Raw genomic sequence first — 14,875 nt, forward strand, 5'->3', positions numbered from 1 at the left:
CAAATTATTTTTAAACTCAAAATGCTTACTGATAAAATTGAATCCGTGACATTTTTGTCTCTTATGCCAACTCTTACCACCAAGTTATTTTGGTGGGATTTTCTATCCCGATTTTGTCTTGAATACTAATAAACATAATTGAATATATAAATATAACATTACTAATATATTTATTTATTTTTTATATTTTATAAGAGTTTTAAATTTATTTTTTATAATAATATAAAATTTCAATATATTACAATATATAATATAAAAGTATTTTATATAATTTTATAATTATTTTATAATTTTTTTTAGATAATATAATATAACGGTAGATTTCTCGAAACTAAAGAATGATAGTAAAAAAAAAAATCTTATAAACACAGTATCAGCTTCTATCATCCCTTGTCTCAATATTTATAAAATTAACTCCTCCCCAAATTATATGAAAAATAATAAACTTTTTAATATAATATTTCAATTTAATTTATTAAATTTTATAATAATATAATTTATCATTTTAAATAATTCGTTAATATATGTAAGTTTATAAAAATAAATAATTTAAAATTTAAAATATTTAAAAATATATAGATTAAAAAAATTATATATATATATATATATAAATTTATTTACAAATAAATTGTTAACTTTTAATACTTTTAATAAAAGTTTTTGTTACATATTTATTTATCAGTACAAAACTTTTGAACGATATAGAAATCGCTATTATTATAATAATTAATTTTTATATATTTATAATTTAATTTATTTATCAATTTTATTAATTTTGTTTGTTCTCTTCCTATTATTATTTAATTAAAAAATATATTAATAAATTAATTCAATATATATATAATAAATAAATAAATAGAAATAATTAATCAAACTAAAAAAATAAATATTAATAAGTTTTATATTTAATTTTTTATTCTCTATATTTTATCGATGTAATTTGGTTTGTTTATATTTTAAATTTTAACGTGTTTATTTGAATAAAGATAATTATTAATTTATGTCAATATATTTTTTAATTTAATTTTAATATGAAAAAAATTATTATCTTCTACTAAAATTAATTTAACACAATTTATATATATATCCTTTCAAATAAAATCCCAAACACAATTTATAATATCCATTCAAACAAATTAAAATCCAATTATAATAATTTAATTTAAAATTTTGTTTTTAATGAATTTATTATAAAATTATATCTACTAACTTATAACATATAAAATCGTGCATATATATATATTTTTTAAATTATTTAAACACAAAATATAATTTTTGCAATTTTAGATGCATAAATTATAATATTGGTATTAAGTAAAATAACATCAATCATAAATATTTTAACTAAATTTTTAATGTTTCATACAAAATTCGGTTTGTTGAAATTATTTAAAATGAAATTAAATTTAGTAATAATAAATTAAATATTTTAATATATATAATCTTTTTAGAAAGTAGAAAAAAATAAAATAAAAACATAATCTAATAAAAAAAATTATTTTATATTAATTATTTTTTATAATATAAATAATAAATTTATTTTAAAATAATATATTATTTTGAAAATATAATTTTATTTTAATCTTTAAATAAATTCAATAATTCTAATATATACTTATAAAGATTATTTATTTTTATTTTTTAAACTAATGATCATTTAAATAAAATATTTTTAAACAATTATTTTATTTTATGTATAAGATTATGAATTATAATATATATTATTTTATTTAGAATAATTACTAAAATATTTATAAAAAAATAATTTGTAAGTAAATATTCACTAAATAAATATTTTTATAATATAATTTTTTTGAATAATTTATTTTTAATTTAAAATATTTTTTAAATATATTTAAATTTATAAAAGAAATAATTTTAAAAAGTATAAATTTTAAAGTTATAATTTAAAAAATATTATGATAATTATATTTTAAATAAAATAATTATTAATATATTTAAATTTATAAAATAAATACTTTAAAATACAAATTTGAATGTTATAATTTAAAAACAAATAAATTATAATTATATTTTAAATAGAATAGTTTAAAAGAATAATATTATTTTAAAATATTTTGTAAAAATAAATATTTTAATATAAATATATATAATTTTATTTATAATATATTCTTATATAAATAGCTAAATCACTTTTCTTTTTTATTTATTACAACAAATTGTTAATATTAAAAACTTGTATATTTTAATATTTTATTATAAATAAATTATATATATTATAATTATTAACCAAATTTGAAACAAAATAAATGTATCAAAATATTTTATTATAAATTATGACTATTTATATAATTTGTATTTATTTATTTAATATTTAAACAGTTATTTTAAATAAAATATATTATAAATTAATTATATATAAATATTAGAATCTTTAATTTGATTAAAAGCTTAAAATAGAAAATTATTTAAAAATACTTTATTAAAGATTATTATTATTTGATTATTTTCTTGGTTTACCTCTTTCATTTTACCCTTCTTCTTTTGTGTATGAAACCAAACCAGTTCCGAAACCCTATTTCTCGAATTCTTCTTCTTCTCAGGCTACCTCTTTCTTTCCTTTCTTCCTCCTCGCTGTCTTTTCTCTATCTAAAGTCAATCTATCGAGACCTCTACAGTTTTGTTTGTGGAATCGGAGCACTGTATGTTTGAGTACTTTCTGCTGTGACGGATCAGCCCAAGGTCTTATCGGTAAGAAGATACATTATACATTATATATATATATTTAATATGTATATTTTCATGGGTTGAGGTCCATATGTTATTTTCCCGTTAAATTCATATGGTTGAAGATGTAATGGGGGGATGATGGCGGTATAGTTGCCTAGTAATATTTCTCCATCTTCCGAGTGAGATATTTGCTTAAGATACATGTTCTATGTGTCTGTCATAATTTTCTTGTTACAGTTATAGGTGGAAGTCTGATATGTGAATTGGTTTGTAATGTCAAGACTTCATATAATTGGTTAAAGCACTATTCTTTGTGTCATTTATTTTTTTTGTTTATATGCAGAGTCTTGACCAAATAAGCACAGCATGTCTACAAAGAGAGTTATAGCCATATGTCAGTCTGGTGGTGAGTTCAAGACAGATGAATCTGGGTCTTTATTCTATGATGGTGGGGAGGCCTATGCAGTGGATGTGGATCAGGAAATGAAATTGCGTGATTTCAAGAAAGAACTAGCTGATACATTTAACTGCAGTGTGGATAACATATCTCTCAAGTACTTTCTTATAGGAAACAAGAAGACCCTTATAACAATCTCCAAAGACAAGGACCTGAGAAGAATGGTAGATTTCTGTCAGAACTCTGATCAAGTTGATGTATTTGTAGTGATGACAGAGGGACGAGATGTGCCAAGATTATTAAATACGCCTCCTAGTAGGTACTTACAGTCATTCTTATTAAGCTTGATTAATCTATAGTAGTTCAAGTTTTCACCTTGACAATAGCAATGAGGTTGCCTATTCATAAAAAATCAGCACTATGATAATTCTTGATATTTGTGGCTTCATCCAAGCTGACTGGTTGACTAATTTAACTTATTTATCCCCGGCTGTTAACTGTTGGCAGCTGGTTGCCTAACCCACTTTGATGTTATGTATGGGGAACCAAAACAAATATGGATTTGAACTGTAGCCCTCTCAACTTTCAACAAAAGTTCATGGATCCAAATCATTTACTGAATTTGATTTTTTTTTGACAAATTACATAGAAAACAACGGTGATGACTTATTTTATCCAATTTTTCAACTTCAATTGGTACTTTGTAAGGCTAAATGAACTTTTATTGCAAGCTAAAGAGAATTTTCACCCAATGAATTTGTAATGTTGATTTTATTTATGCTTTTCATTGTGCAGGTCAAATATGGCTGTCATTTCAGAGGATGTGGTCTCTTTGGTGACCCCTCTTAACATGATGGACAGTGTTACTCCAATTGGTATGATTGAAGCAACTGAAACAACACCAAGTCAACCGGCTCTTGCCATGGAGGGTGACAACCGTCTCAAGGTTACTGTGCAATGGGAGAACGCAATTATTGGTGTAGATCAAAGATTTAGTAGTTTCGGTGAATTTCGTGAAGCTTTGCATAAGTACTCTATTGCTCATGGATTTGCTTATAAGTATAAGAAAAATGATAGTCATCGTATAAGTGCTAAATGTAGATCAGAAGGTTGTCCTTGGAGAATATATGCTTCTAGGTTGGCCTCCACCCATTTAGTATGCATAAAAAGGATGAATTCCAATCACACATGTCAAGGTTCTGGCACAAAAGCTCGTTGTTGGGGATCTAAAGGCTTGGTTGGAAGTATAATAAAGGAAAAAGTGAAAGTTTCTCCACATTGCAAGATAAAGGATATAGCCAAAGAAATTGAAAGCGAGTATGGGATACAGCTGAACTACTCTCAGGCTAGACGAGCAAAAATGATGGCCAAACAGGAGCTTCAGGGAACTCATGAAGAGGCATATAATGAACTACCATATCTGTGTGGAACGATGTTGGAAACTAATCCTGGTAGTGTTGCTATCGTGACTACAAGAGAGGATTCAAGTTTCCATCGTCTTTTTGTCTCTTTTCATGCCTCAATATCTGGTTTCCTGAAAGGTTGCCGCCCACTCCTCTTCCTCGATGTCATCCCCTTGTACTCGAAATACCAAGGAGTGTTGTTAGTTGCTTGTACTGCTGATGGGAATGATGGTGTTTTTCCTGTGGCATTTGCTGTTGTAGATGTAGATGATGCTGAAAATTGGCGTTGGTTCCTCCTGGAGTTAAAATCTATCTTGTCAGGATCCCAACCAATCACATTTGTTGCTGATTTTCGGAAGGGGTTGAAAGAATCCATAAGTGAAATATTTGAGAATGGCCACCACGGTTATTGTTTGCGCCATCTTGCTGAGAAACTGAATGAAGATATGAAGGGCCTTTCGCATGAAGCCAGACGAATTATGGTTCAAGATCTATACGCTGCCGCAAGTGCAGCAAAAGTCGAGGATTTTCAAAGCTGCACCGAGAATATAAAATCCATATCGAGCGAGGCTTATAACTGGGTAATACAGAGCGAGCTTAACCAGTGGGCAAATGCATTCTTTGCAGGGACGCGATATAACCACTTGGCATCTGATTTTGGTAAACTGATCTACAGTTGGGTGTCTGAGTCCCATGATTTTCCTATAACTCAGTTGGTTGATATTTTAAGAGCAAAAATGATGGATTTGATTTACACTCGGCGTACTGAGTCCAGCCAGTGGGCAACTAAATTGACTCCCACGATGGAGGAAAAATTGAGAATCGAGATATCAAGAGTGCACTCGCTTCAGGTAATGCTTGCAAATGGCGATAAATATGAAGTTCATGGTCAGCGTGTCGAAGAGGTTGATATCAGTCGTTGGGACTGTAGCTGCAAGGGATGGCAGCTTACAGGAATACCTTGTAGCCACGCAATTGCTGTTCTTGATTTTCTTGGCAAGAGTCCGTATGATTACTGTTCAAGTTACTTGACGGTTGAAATTTACTTCCTCGCCTATGCTGAGTCAATTAATCCAGTCCCTAACGTGGAAAGATCAGAACAAAATACTGAAGTTGCATTTACCATTGTTAACCCGCCAACCAAGCGCCCCCCTGGAAAACGGAAACTTAAACAGCCAGGATCACTAGAGTTTATTAAACGTCAACTCCAATGTAGCAAGTGCAAGGGCCTTGGTCACAACAAGAAAACATGCAGGTAAGACTTGAACATTGTCAATTGTGATGATATATATTCAAATAAAGACTTAAAGATGAGGGCATCATCTATCAAATGTTATTTATATGTCTGTTGTGTGTAACTTAATCGGGTTTGTTTGTTTGTTTGTTAAAACTGCAGGGCAGTAAATGGAGAAATAGTAAATGGTAGCGGCATGGATATATCAAGTGAAGAGACCGAGTTGCCTTGTGTGGTAATTGATATGTAACCAGAATTTGGTGATAGGAAGAGATATTATGGGTGGTGGATTATTAGGATATTATGAATCTTGAGATTTAGTTTTGTAAATCTTGTTTTTACATTTGTTGTTAGTTACTCTACCCCCTAACCCTACCCTGATTTGAACTTGAAAACTGTAATTTCCTCCCTTATATATATTTTTCAGGATACTTAAATTGTGTAATTTCTTAAGTTGCAATATTTTCTTCTTTTTCTTTTTTATATATAAATATTAGTCTAAAATTAAAAGCAAACAATCAATAGGGCCTTTCCATCTCAATCAAACATTATTTAACAATCATAAACTCGGTTAACAGACATATAATCTTTTTTCCAATTTGGAGACATATAATCTTTTTTCCAATTTGGAGACATATAATCTTTTTTCCAATTTGGAGCATCAAACTCAGGCCTAAATCGCTAACCATAAAACAAAAAGATTTCTCCTAATCTGTCTTGGGCCGAGCTTGATGATAAAAAAATTAATGGAGAAGCGGAGAATCGAATATCGTGCCTCTTGCATGCAAAGCGAGTGCTCTACCATATGAGGCCAACCAAAAAATGGTTGGTTAACAAACATATAATCTATTTTCCATTTTGGAGCGTCAAAGACTTGCCCTAGTCTATCTTGGGCCGAGCTTGATGATACAAAAATTAATGGAGATGCGGGGAATCGAACCCCGTGCCTCTCGCATGCGAAGCGAGCGCTCTACCATATGAGCTACATCCCCAATTGTTGAAATATTTTATATTTATAAATATTTCAAATATAATGAAAGGTAAAGGATTCCAATTTCAGACTAAAAATTATACTAGTATCTTACCATTGGTTCAGTTGGGTTTATTTATATAAACTTAATTTATTTAAAAATATGGATAAGCTGTGATTTTATTTTAAAGATATATATTTTTTTTAATGAGTATTAATAATAATAATATATTTTTTTTAATAAATAAATTAAATGATTAAAGAATTAAAGTATCTAATTATGGTTTGATTAAAAATTTTTTACCAAAAAATAAGAAAATATGCATTTTAAATCCTAAAAAGTATTTGGACACAAAGTATCTGGACACGAAGAATCAATTAAAGAATAGCATGATCATTGAAGAAAATCCTAAAAATAAGAAAAGATGTCTTTCAAATGGTGAAAACCACAATTGAAAATAGAAGAGGAGTACTATTCTGGCATGATCTTTGGCTGAATAATATTCCCATTATATTTAAAAAAGAAATGCAAGAAAACAGAGTTAGAAGAGAATACATCAAGTACTCATGACGTTTATGAAGGTAAATGTGATTCATGGCGTGTTCCAGAAGGTGATAGAATTCTAAACCTAATGAGGCATGCGCAACTCAATGAAAGTAATGATGAAATATGCTGGAAACAGAAAGCAATGAGAAGTTTATTACAGGAAAGACATGAGAAATTGTTAGAACAAGAGAACAGGAGGTAGATTGACATAATATGGTATGATCTCCAAAGATTATTCCTCGTTACCATTTATTCTCTAGCTGGTTTACAGAAAAATGTTGACAACAAAAGACATAATTCGAAAATACATAAACATTCCCGATATCAATTGTGTTCTATATTCGGGAGTTGAGGAAAGCATAAACCATTTATTTAGGAAATGCTTTTTTGTAATACAAATCTGGAAGATGTATGCTGCAAATATGAACATCATCAACTTTCCAGGAATATGAGAAAAAATCCAAGAGTGGATGAAAAATAAAGCAAAATGAATATATTTCTATGTAAGTATGTTGAAATGCTATTTTGGAGCAGTAATCTATAATATCTGAAAAGAAAGAAATTCAAGAACTCATACTGAAAGAAGTAGAACCGTTGAAGATATTTAGAGATATAACTTCAGATGGAAATGTACTCATTCAATTTTGGAGAGAATAATAGAAAGAAATGAAGAGAATAGAAAACTCTGCCAGATATGAGATATTTCGTTTGAGAATATCACAAATAGAATAAAAATAAAAACGCTGTAAGCGCGAATTGATTGTAATTGTTGTCTGTAATTTAATTATTGTTTCATTGTCAAATCTAGAAATTGTCTAGATCTGATCTTAACCTTTGGTATTTTTTTTCCTCTTTTGTTATTTTTTAATGAAATGTCACTGAGCTGTTTTCCCAAAATTAAAAATAAAATAAAAAAGTCACCAATAAGATGCTCTTAGTTTAGTTCTTTACTAATTACAATATAAAAAGATTTTTTTATCTAATTCATAATACAAAATCATTATCATTGAGTAAAAAATTGTTTAAAAGAAACCCTTAAGACATCTTCATAACCCAGGAGCCCAAAAAAAATAAATCCTGTTTTGTTACTCTTGCAAACCATTTAATTTATTTCTATATTTTTATGTAAAATCTCCATTATTTAACTAGTTCTAAAATATCTTAGATTTGTTTCATTCTTAATAATAATTTTAATTTGATACATAATGTCTTGCAGAAAATCAGATATTTGAAATCCACAACAGATAATTTTTTAAAAAAAAAATTCAAACAAAACTAAGAGAGGATAAGTCTCCATCACTTACCTTGTGCAAAACAAAGCAGAGATTATTAGGTTTAACTAATGAAGATAATAAGGTTTAGGGAAACTTAAGGTGGTGTAGTGGTGGGGTTCAAATCTTAGTACAGTCTATGTTTCTCTCATACAAGAACCCTAACCATGTGCACATTCATGGTCCACATCAAATGAAGAAGAAGAAGATCAGCATCAATCATCAATCATGAATTAAATGAAATGAAATGTTAATATGTTGACATTTCCACATGCTTGGAAGTACACCCATCATCAATTGGCCTTCAGATTCTATCATCTCATCCCAAATCATCAGACTCCAAATGAAATGAAAATCAAAATTCTAATAATACCCAGTTTCACAATTCTTACTATTATTGTTGAAGAGATGAAAGCCATTGCTCCACATATTTTCTACTATCTGTCACAATCCAATTCACAAGAATATATGGATTATAGAAATGAACTTTCAGAGAGCAAGTACCAATTAATTAATGAAACTCACCATTGAACTCCACTGGGAGATAATTAATGAGATTTTCCTGCTTAGATTTCAATTCCTTGCACTGATGATCATCATGCCTATAGCAAGGAACCAACACAGCAAAACTGTTGTCTGCAATATCATCACTCTGGAATTGAGGGGCATGAGGTTCCACCCATCCAACTGACCAGTCTGACTCTGAATCGTCCATTGATACCAGGACAGCATCGTGCTCCTTGTCGATTCTCTTTTCTTCCCTCTTGCCTTTTCTCCTTGAAGAACCCATGATCGATCCCTTAACTAAAGAAGGAAATCTAACACTGTCCATTTCCTTCGACCCTAAACCCCATTTAGGTGAACAATTAATTGACTCCTTATCTTTTCCAACCCACAACCACCGTTGCAGACGAGTGAAAACAGCCATGTCAAGCACTAAAATGAAGTGGAGAAGTAAATAATAATAATAATAATTAGGTCAATTTGCCAATTCAAAAATAGATTAATTCTTCTACAGAGATACATGTATATGGTTTATTGGAATCTAATCAATGATCGCCTCCAAAACATTCATTACCTATTTAGTCACTATACCAGTACCACCAGTGTCAATTCAAAACAATCAGCTGATTGATTCCTTAGATAGAAAGTTCAATTTTGGCAGGAAACGAGCTGTGTTAGTGTAGATTCATCAAACAGTTTAATAAAAGGCAATATTAAAGCATATATAGAATAGATACGATAGAAGAAAGACAAGTCGACTTCAACGATATTATTACTCACATCACGATTCACGAACTAAATCTGATTTCAAGCAAGCAAGCAGAAGAAGGACGATAAAGTCTTGAGAGAATTAAAAACTCGCGTTTAATTCAAAGCTTTACCAGCGATGATCAGATTGTAACTGTCGCATGCATCACGTATCCTTAGACAACAAACTCTCTCGAGAAATTAAACAACGTCTGTAGTGTACTGGTACGGCCAAAATCATTATCATCGGAAAACCAAAGCCATCGCCGATTCGCCGTCACTGAAAAACTTTATCAATAAGACATAGAAAACAAGAAATGAAGATCGATCGCTCATAATCTATAGTCCTTTTCTTCCTCCATTCCATATAAATGAAGCATCTCTGTAAATATATATACATTACATATTATCAGAAAAATGAGCGGCCTGCTTGTGAGTTTATTATGGCGTCGCATCGCGAGCATATCGGACGGTTTATTTTACGAAGTCTGGCTGGCGTGACCGTGACCGTGATTTATCATAATAAAAAATATAAACTTAGTCCTCAATTTGTCATTATTTGTGAATTCTTAACCATAAACTTTATTTTCATTATTTCTAACAAACTTATTCAAACTGTTAATGATCATTATATCTTTATTCAGTGGTAATTCAAAATGTATGTTATATGTTACGGCAAGATCAAGAATCAAGATCAAGATCACGGAAAATTCTCAATGTATTATTAATTATTGGACAAACAAATCGGGTTTAAGAGAATCACATTGTTTTGTCATTAAGAGATATTGACTGACAAAAAACAATTACATCTGGATCTGGATAACATGTAATGAAAGTTGAAGAAAATAGTTTTGTATTGAATTGATATTATATTTATGTTCACTTCTTGTTGTGTCCCTTCCCCAATTGAGAACACACAAATTCATTCCTCAGCTGAAGCACTGGCTGCACTCAGATCTACGGACAGGTCAAGAGTCTGAAGACACTCAAAACATTCAAAAAATATAACACCATTAAAATCATTCATTTCAATTAAACTAGCATATTTTTGCAACATTATGTTTCAAACATACCTTTCCAGTTATCTGACTGTATAATTCTATCACATCATCAACAGTGGACTCGAAGTGTGTTGTTGCATCATAGCTCTGCAATTCAATTATATTTAAGGTGTAGGGAAAGAGATAGATGGAAAGGTTAGTATAACATTATTGGAATTTGAAAAATAACCTTGGATATGAAGCAATTGCCAACCACATGCTGGTTTGTGGGTTCATATCGATCATATGTATCGAAAAATATTTCATCTACAGGTCCAAGGAGTTCTATCCCAGGCTTTAGCTCCTCTTCAGGATTATCAGTCTCTGCTTCTGTTGCTACAAAAGCAATAAATTTATCTTTTGGAGCTACATTATGGGAGTATGAACAGCAGAACAAGTACCTACAATGATTAGAACATAAATAACACAGTTGTCTGACACTCGGAGGAATTGACAAAAATTAATATCAAATTCCAATTGAACATACATACATGTCTGATTTACGCCCAAGTTGCTTCTGTGGCAAAATAACCTGGACTGAGTGTGCATCATCTGTATTGGGGATAGGGTGACTCATTATACAAATAGCCCGTGCGACTCTTCCCACCTTTGTGACCTATCAAATGTATCATATGCATCTCAAACTTACATATGATTGAACTACATTACTACTAGATCAATGGGGGACGATTTCTTCAAATTACCTTGTCTGGTAAATATGAAGGGTCGCATACTACTTTTTTGCACTTAGCAGTTTCACCCTCTGATGTAACTCCGGTTACATTTCCATCTCCATCAAATTCCACCTAATAATTGCAGCCATCAGAATAGTATACTAATGAAGTTATGACCATTTCTAGAAGAGATTCATTGTCAATCTTCAAACTTCTAGAAAATGTATTAATTTCCCATCTATTCTTGTTTAGGATTTACAGTTAGTAAACTATATATGGCTTTATGTACATTCATGTTGTTGGCATAATTTTTCATATTTCCTATTGTTTAACATAGTTTTGATATATATGCCTTGAAATGGATGTCACGATTTTAGAAAATTATAATTAATCTAATCCTTACCTTGCATTCAGGCTTATTAAGCATATAGGTGCCACCATAAACAGCACTTAGACGAGCAAATGCCTAAAATAAGAGGATATGGAGGTTAGTTATGAAACATTATAGACTACTAAAGAACTTAAGCATTTACATGCGAAACATACCTGAGGTAGTTCCCCCAATCCATACATTGGATAGATGTAAGGAGAGCCTCCTTGGAATCGAGCTAAAGACTCTGAATATAACTTTTGAACAGAAGAGAAACAAATGAACTCAAAGTCATTTTAATAACATAATATATACCAATTTTGATTAAAAAATAAGTAGAACTCGAAATTTGAAGGTGAACAAGTCGTACTAGTTAAATTATTCAGAAGAATCTCTGTAATGATGAGGAAAATCTAATACAATAAATAAAGATGGATACACTTGTGTCACCTTAACCCTCTTCACAAAATCTAATGCAGGCTGGTCTAAGTAGCTATCATCTTTGTGGAGAGATAATGCATGTCCAATAAAGTCAATAGTGTCGTCATCTAATCCATATTTCCTGTTCCACAACAATATTTTAAAGTCAGGTAGTATTAGTCATTGTTCACTGGAATTAGAACTCTTTTGATGAAGAATTGCTGTAGGAAGAGAAGTAATGCCTTGGAGGAATCTCTTGTAATTATTAATGCATATAACTCCCCTTTTACAGATAAAAAGAACAAAAAGTTAACTGACCATTAAACACTATAAAAATTAACTTTAAAATACACAAACAATAGTAATACTGTTTCAAATCAGTTTGCAAACTATGACATATAAAAAGGAAAGACATTTGATGCAGAATTTACTTGTGTTAACATTGTATTTATGCCTTTGTTGATGACTAACCACAAATGATTTTAATGTTATTTCAGATTTGGGTGGCAATGCACATGGTGTGGTATTTATTCAAACATGTTTGTAGGAGGAGATTTGATGCAAATTAATGAACATCCTACTACAAATGTTAATTAGTGATGGGAACATACGATATAAGTTCCTTAGCTGTAACTTTGGTGAGATCTAATCCCTCGTGTGATTTTGGGTCATCATCTTCATAATCTTGAACATATATGAAGAATTTCCTAGCACGGCGCTTCTCAAACAATCCCATCAGTGGAGACTTCAGTGCTTCTACATCAGTAGCGGGTACCTTGTATATCTGAAATAGGGGAGATCCATTATAGAGAAAAATAAAGATTGGTAAATTACATTTAAATCTGAAAATCACAGACTAATCAATTATCATACCTTTCCTTTGTTGTACACATAACCACCATCCACAGCTTTGAAATGGAGATACTTAGTAACATCAGTGTGGATAAGAACTCGAACCAGAGCACCATTGGCCATTATGAACTAGTAGATCAGAGATAGTATGACAACTGTCAGTACAATTAGTACATGTCATGTGACGATATAAGATTTGTTAAATGAGCTTTCCCGTGATTATATTGATGCCTAATCCAATATTCATGGAGGTATCACATATGTCACACAATAGCATGATATGGTGTTCTATTTTTTCTGGTTAAAATTAAAAACTAATATTAACACTCAGATATAAAACATTCTTAGTGAATGAAATACTTTGTGTGCATGTTAATAGATTTCTAAAGAGTTTTTAGGAACAACCAAGCAGACATCTTCAATCATGATATATAGCATATGGTCAAAGGAAATGTAGCTAGGAGAGAAAACAAATACATAGAACGCTCCTTAATCTCTACCATGATGATATGTCATACACCATCAACAATGGATATCGTCATCAAACTTTATAAAACACTCTAATTACACAATACACCTTTTGAAAGATACTGAAGTAGTCTAGCTGAAAATTTAGCACTATTAGCCCTTATAACTCTATAGAGATTCTCAAATATCTGATAAGGTATTTTTCATAAATGAGTCCGCTGAGAACTCTATCTTGACCATTATAACTTCACATTGACATCGGATGGAAAATCATTGTGGGTTACAGCAACCCTTCAATTAGGAAAATGGTTGCAACCTATGAAACACCATGAAGTCTAACATGTTTGCTTAGACAAAACTTGATCTAATAAAAAATAGTTTAGCTTTGGACTATCATTCACATGTATATTTGAACAAGTAACCCTATGAATAGTCACACAATTTCAGCATATAAGTTCCCCATGATCTGAAGAGCGAACAAAATCTCAAATTCTTTTCAACATTGTAAACTTGAGATCTTGTTCATACCTTCGGGATCATGTCCACATTATATTCCTTGCTTGATCCCAATTTTTCTGGAGTCGCTTCACCATCTCTGAACCGCTTCCAAAGCTGCACATCACACCAAACAATCAGTGAAATTGAGATGAAAAAGAAGATTATGATATAAGCCATAAATTCAAATTATAAAAGGATTACTTGGTTAAGGTTAAGTGAAGTGGACTCTCCTCCATAGTATTCATTTCTATCCATATGAAGAACCTGTTTCAACAATGATATAAATATAAAAATCCAAATAGCTGTTCCAGAAATTGATGACCAATATCTCAGAGTAATAAAGCAAAAAATGACATAAATCGTCTTCTACAACCTATCCTTCCTGAAATGGATCGATCTTACACAGTTACAGCTTAAACTACATACCTATTGAATCAATTTAGGACAAAATCGATGCAACATCGATCAATAAGATCCAAAAGATCACATATCATCTTCCTTACTAGTAAGCAGGCTTGCGATTGATAAAATGACGATAAACTATATAGAATGTGAAGATGAAAGTATAAAACATACTTTTAGGCCATCAACTGAGAGGAGACCACTGAGGATACATTCCTTGAGGCCAGTTCCGAGCACTACCACATCGTACTCTTCGTCCATGGCTTGATTTCTTGCTGCCTTGGTTTGAAAGAGGTTGGCGGACCGAAATCGTGTGTGTAATGGTATGATTGAAATGAGAGGAAGAAGTTGATGGGAGAAGATAAACTGCGGTTCAACGAACATGCA

At 30.6% G+C, this 14,875-nt stretch overlaps 3 protein-coding genes and 1 non-coding gene across 5 annotated transcripts; 1 reads left to right on the forward strand and 3 right to left on the reverse strand.

The window, feature by feature from the left end:
* Positions 1 to 2,517: 2,517 nt before the first annotated feature.
* On the forward strand, positions 2,518 to 6,205 carry LOC124914310. Of its 2 annotated transcripts, XM_047454825.1 has the most exons (4): positions 2,518 to 2,712; positions 3,035 to 3,407; positions 3,884 to 5,746; positions 5,888 to 6,205. In XM_047454825.1, exons 2-4 carry the CDS (start codon positions 3,058 to 3,060, stop codon positions 5,973 to 5,975), a joined length of 2,301 nt encoding a protein of 766 aa, XP_047310781.1. In that variant the 5' UTR covers positions 2,518 to 2,712; positions 3,035 to 3,057; the 3' UTR covers positions 5,976 to 6,205. The 2 variants fall into 2 exon arrangements, with proteins under 2 accessions (XP_047310781.1, XP_047310782.1); XM_047454826.1 differs by lacking the exon at positions 5,888 to 6,205 and having other exon boundaries at positions 3,884 to 5,750.
* A 439-nt stretch (positions 6,206 to 6,644) lies between these two features.
* Positions 6,645 to 6,717, reverse strand: TRNAA-CGC. The gene has a single exon. It is a non-coding gene; the product is annotated as a tRNA-Ala (tRNA).
* Positions 6,718 to 8,542: 1,825 nt separating this feature from the next.
* LOC124916677 lies at positions 8,543 to 10,105 on the reverse strand. Its single transcript, XM_047457427.1, has 4 exons — positions 9,798 to 10,105; positions 9,592 to 9,651; positions 9,039 to 9,449; positions 8,543 to 8,954 (listed from the first exon to the last, which is right to left on the reverse strand). The coding sequence occupies exons 3-4, from the start codon at positions 9,439 to 9,441 to the stop codon at positions 8,908 to 8,910; spliced, it is 450 nt and encodes a 149-aa protein (XP_047313383.1). The 5' UTR covers positions 9,442 to 9,449; positions 9,592 to 9,651; positions 9,798 to 10,105; the 3' UTR covers positions 8,543 to 8,907.
* A 543-nt stretch (positions 10,106 to 10,648) lies between these two features.
* On the reverse strand, positions 10,649 to 14,760 carry LOC124915361 (guanosine nucleotide diphosphate dissociation inhibitor At5g09550). Its single transcript, XM_047456061.1, has 13 exons — positions 14,663 to 14,760; positions 14,288 to 14,350; positions 14,117 to 14,200; positions 13,142 to 13,249; positions 12,880 to 13,052; positions 12,299 to 12,410; positions 12,025 to 12,105; positions 11,882 to 11,944; positions 11,509 to 11,610; positions 11,296 to 11,420; positions 10,995 to 11,205; positions 10,838 to 10,912; positions 10,649 to 10,740 (listed from the first exon to the last, which is right to left on the reverse strand). The coding sequence occupies exons 1-13, from the start codon at positions 14,747 to 14,749 to the stop codon at positions 10,687 to 10,689; spliced, it is 1,338 nt and encodes a 445-aa protein (XP_047312017.1). The 5' UTR covers positions 14,750 to 14,760; the 3' UTR covers positions 10,649 to 10,686.
* Between the last annotated feature and the right edge of the window lie 115 nt (positions 14,761 to 14,875).

The sequence above is a fragment of the Impatiens glandulifera genome, chromosome 9, assembly GCF_907164915.1.
Source record: "Impatiens glandulifera chromosome 9, dImpGla2.1, whole genome shotgun sequence".
Classification (NCBI taxonomy): Eukaryota; Viridiplantae; Streptophyta; class Magnoliopsida; order Ericales; family Balsaminaceae; genus Impatiens; species Impatiens glandulifera.

Excerpts from the sequence above, each read along its gene's own strand:
- LOC124915361 (XM_047456061.1), bottom strand. The coding sequence starts at position 14,749 with ATGGACGAAGAGTACGATGTGGTAGTGCTCGGAACTGGCCTCAAGGAA. Across the intron at positions 13,053-13,141 it reads ATGTGTACAACAAAGGAAAG|ATATACAAGGTACCCGCTAC; the intron begins GTATGATAATTG and ends CCCCTATTTCAG. Across the intron at positions 11,611-11,881 it reads TTAATAAGCCTGAATGCAAG|GTGGAATTTGATGGAGATGG; the intron begins GTAAGGATTAGA and ends TGCAATTATTAG.
- LOC124914310 (XM_047454825.1), top strand. The coding sequence starts at position 3,058 with ATGTCTACAAAGAGAGTTATAGCCATATGTCAGTCTGGTGGTGAGTTC. Across the intron at positions 3,408-3,883 it reads TTAAATACGCCTCCTAGTAG|GTCAAATATGGCTGTCATTT; the intron begins GTACTTACAGTC and ends TTCATTGTGCAG. Across the intron at positions 5,747-5,887 it reads CACAACAAGAAAACATGCAG|GGCAGTAAATGGAGAAATAG; the intron begins GTAAGACTTGAA and ends TTAAAACTGCAG.
- LOC124916677 (XM_047457427.1), bottom strand. The coding sequence starts at position 9,441 with ATGGCTGTTTTCACTCGTCTGCAACGGTGGTTGTGGGTTGGAAAAGAT. Across the intron at positions 8,955-9,038 it reads TCTCCCAGTGGAGTTCAATG|ATAGTAGAAAATATGTGGAG; the intron begins GTGAGTTTCATT and ends GGATTGTGACAG.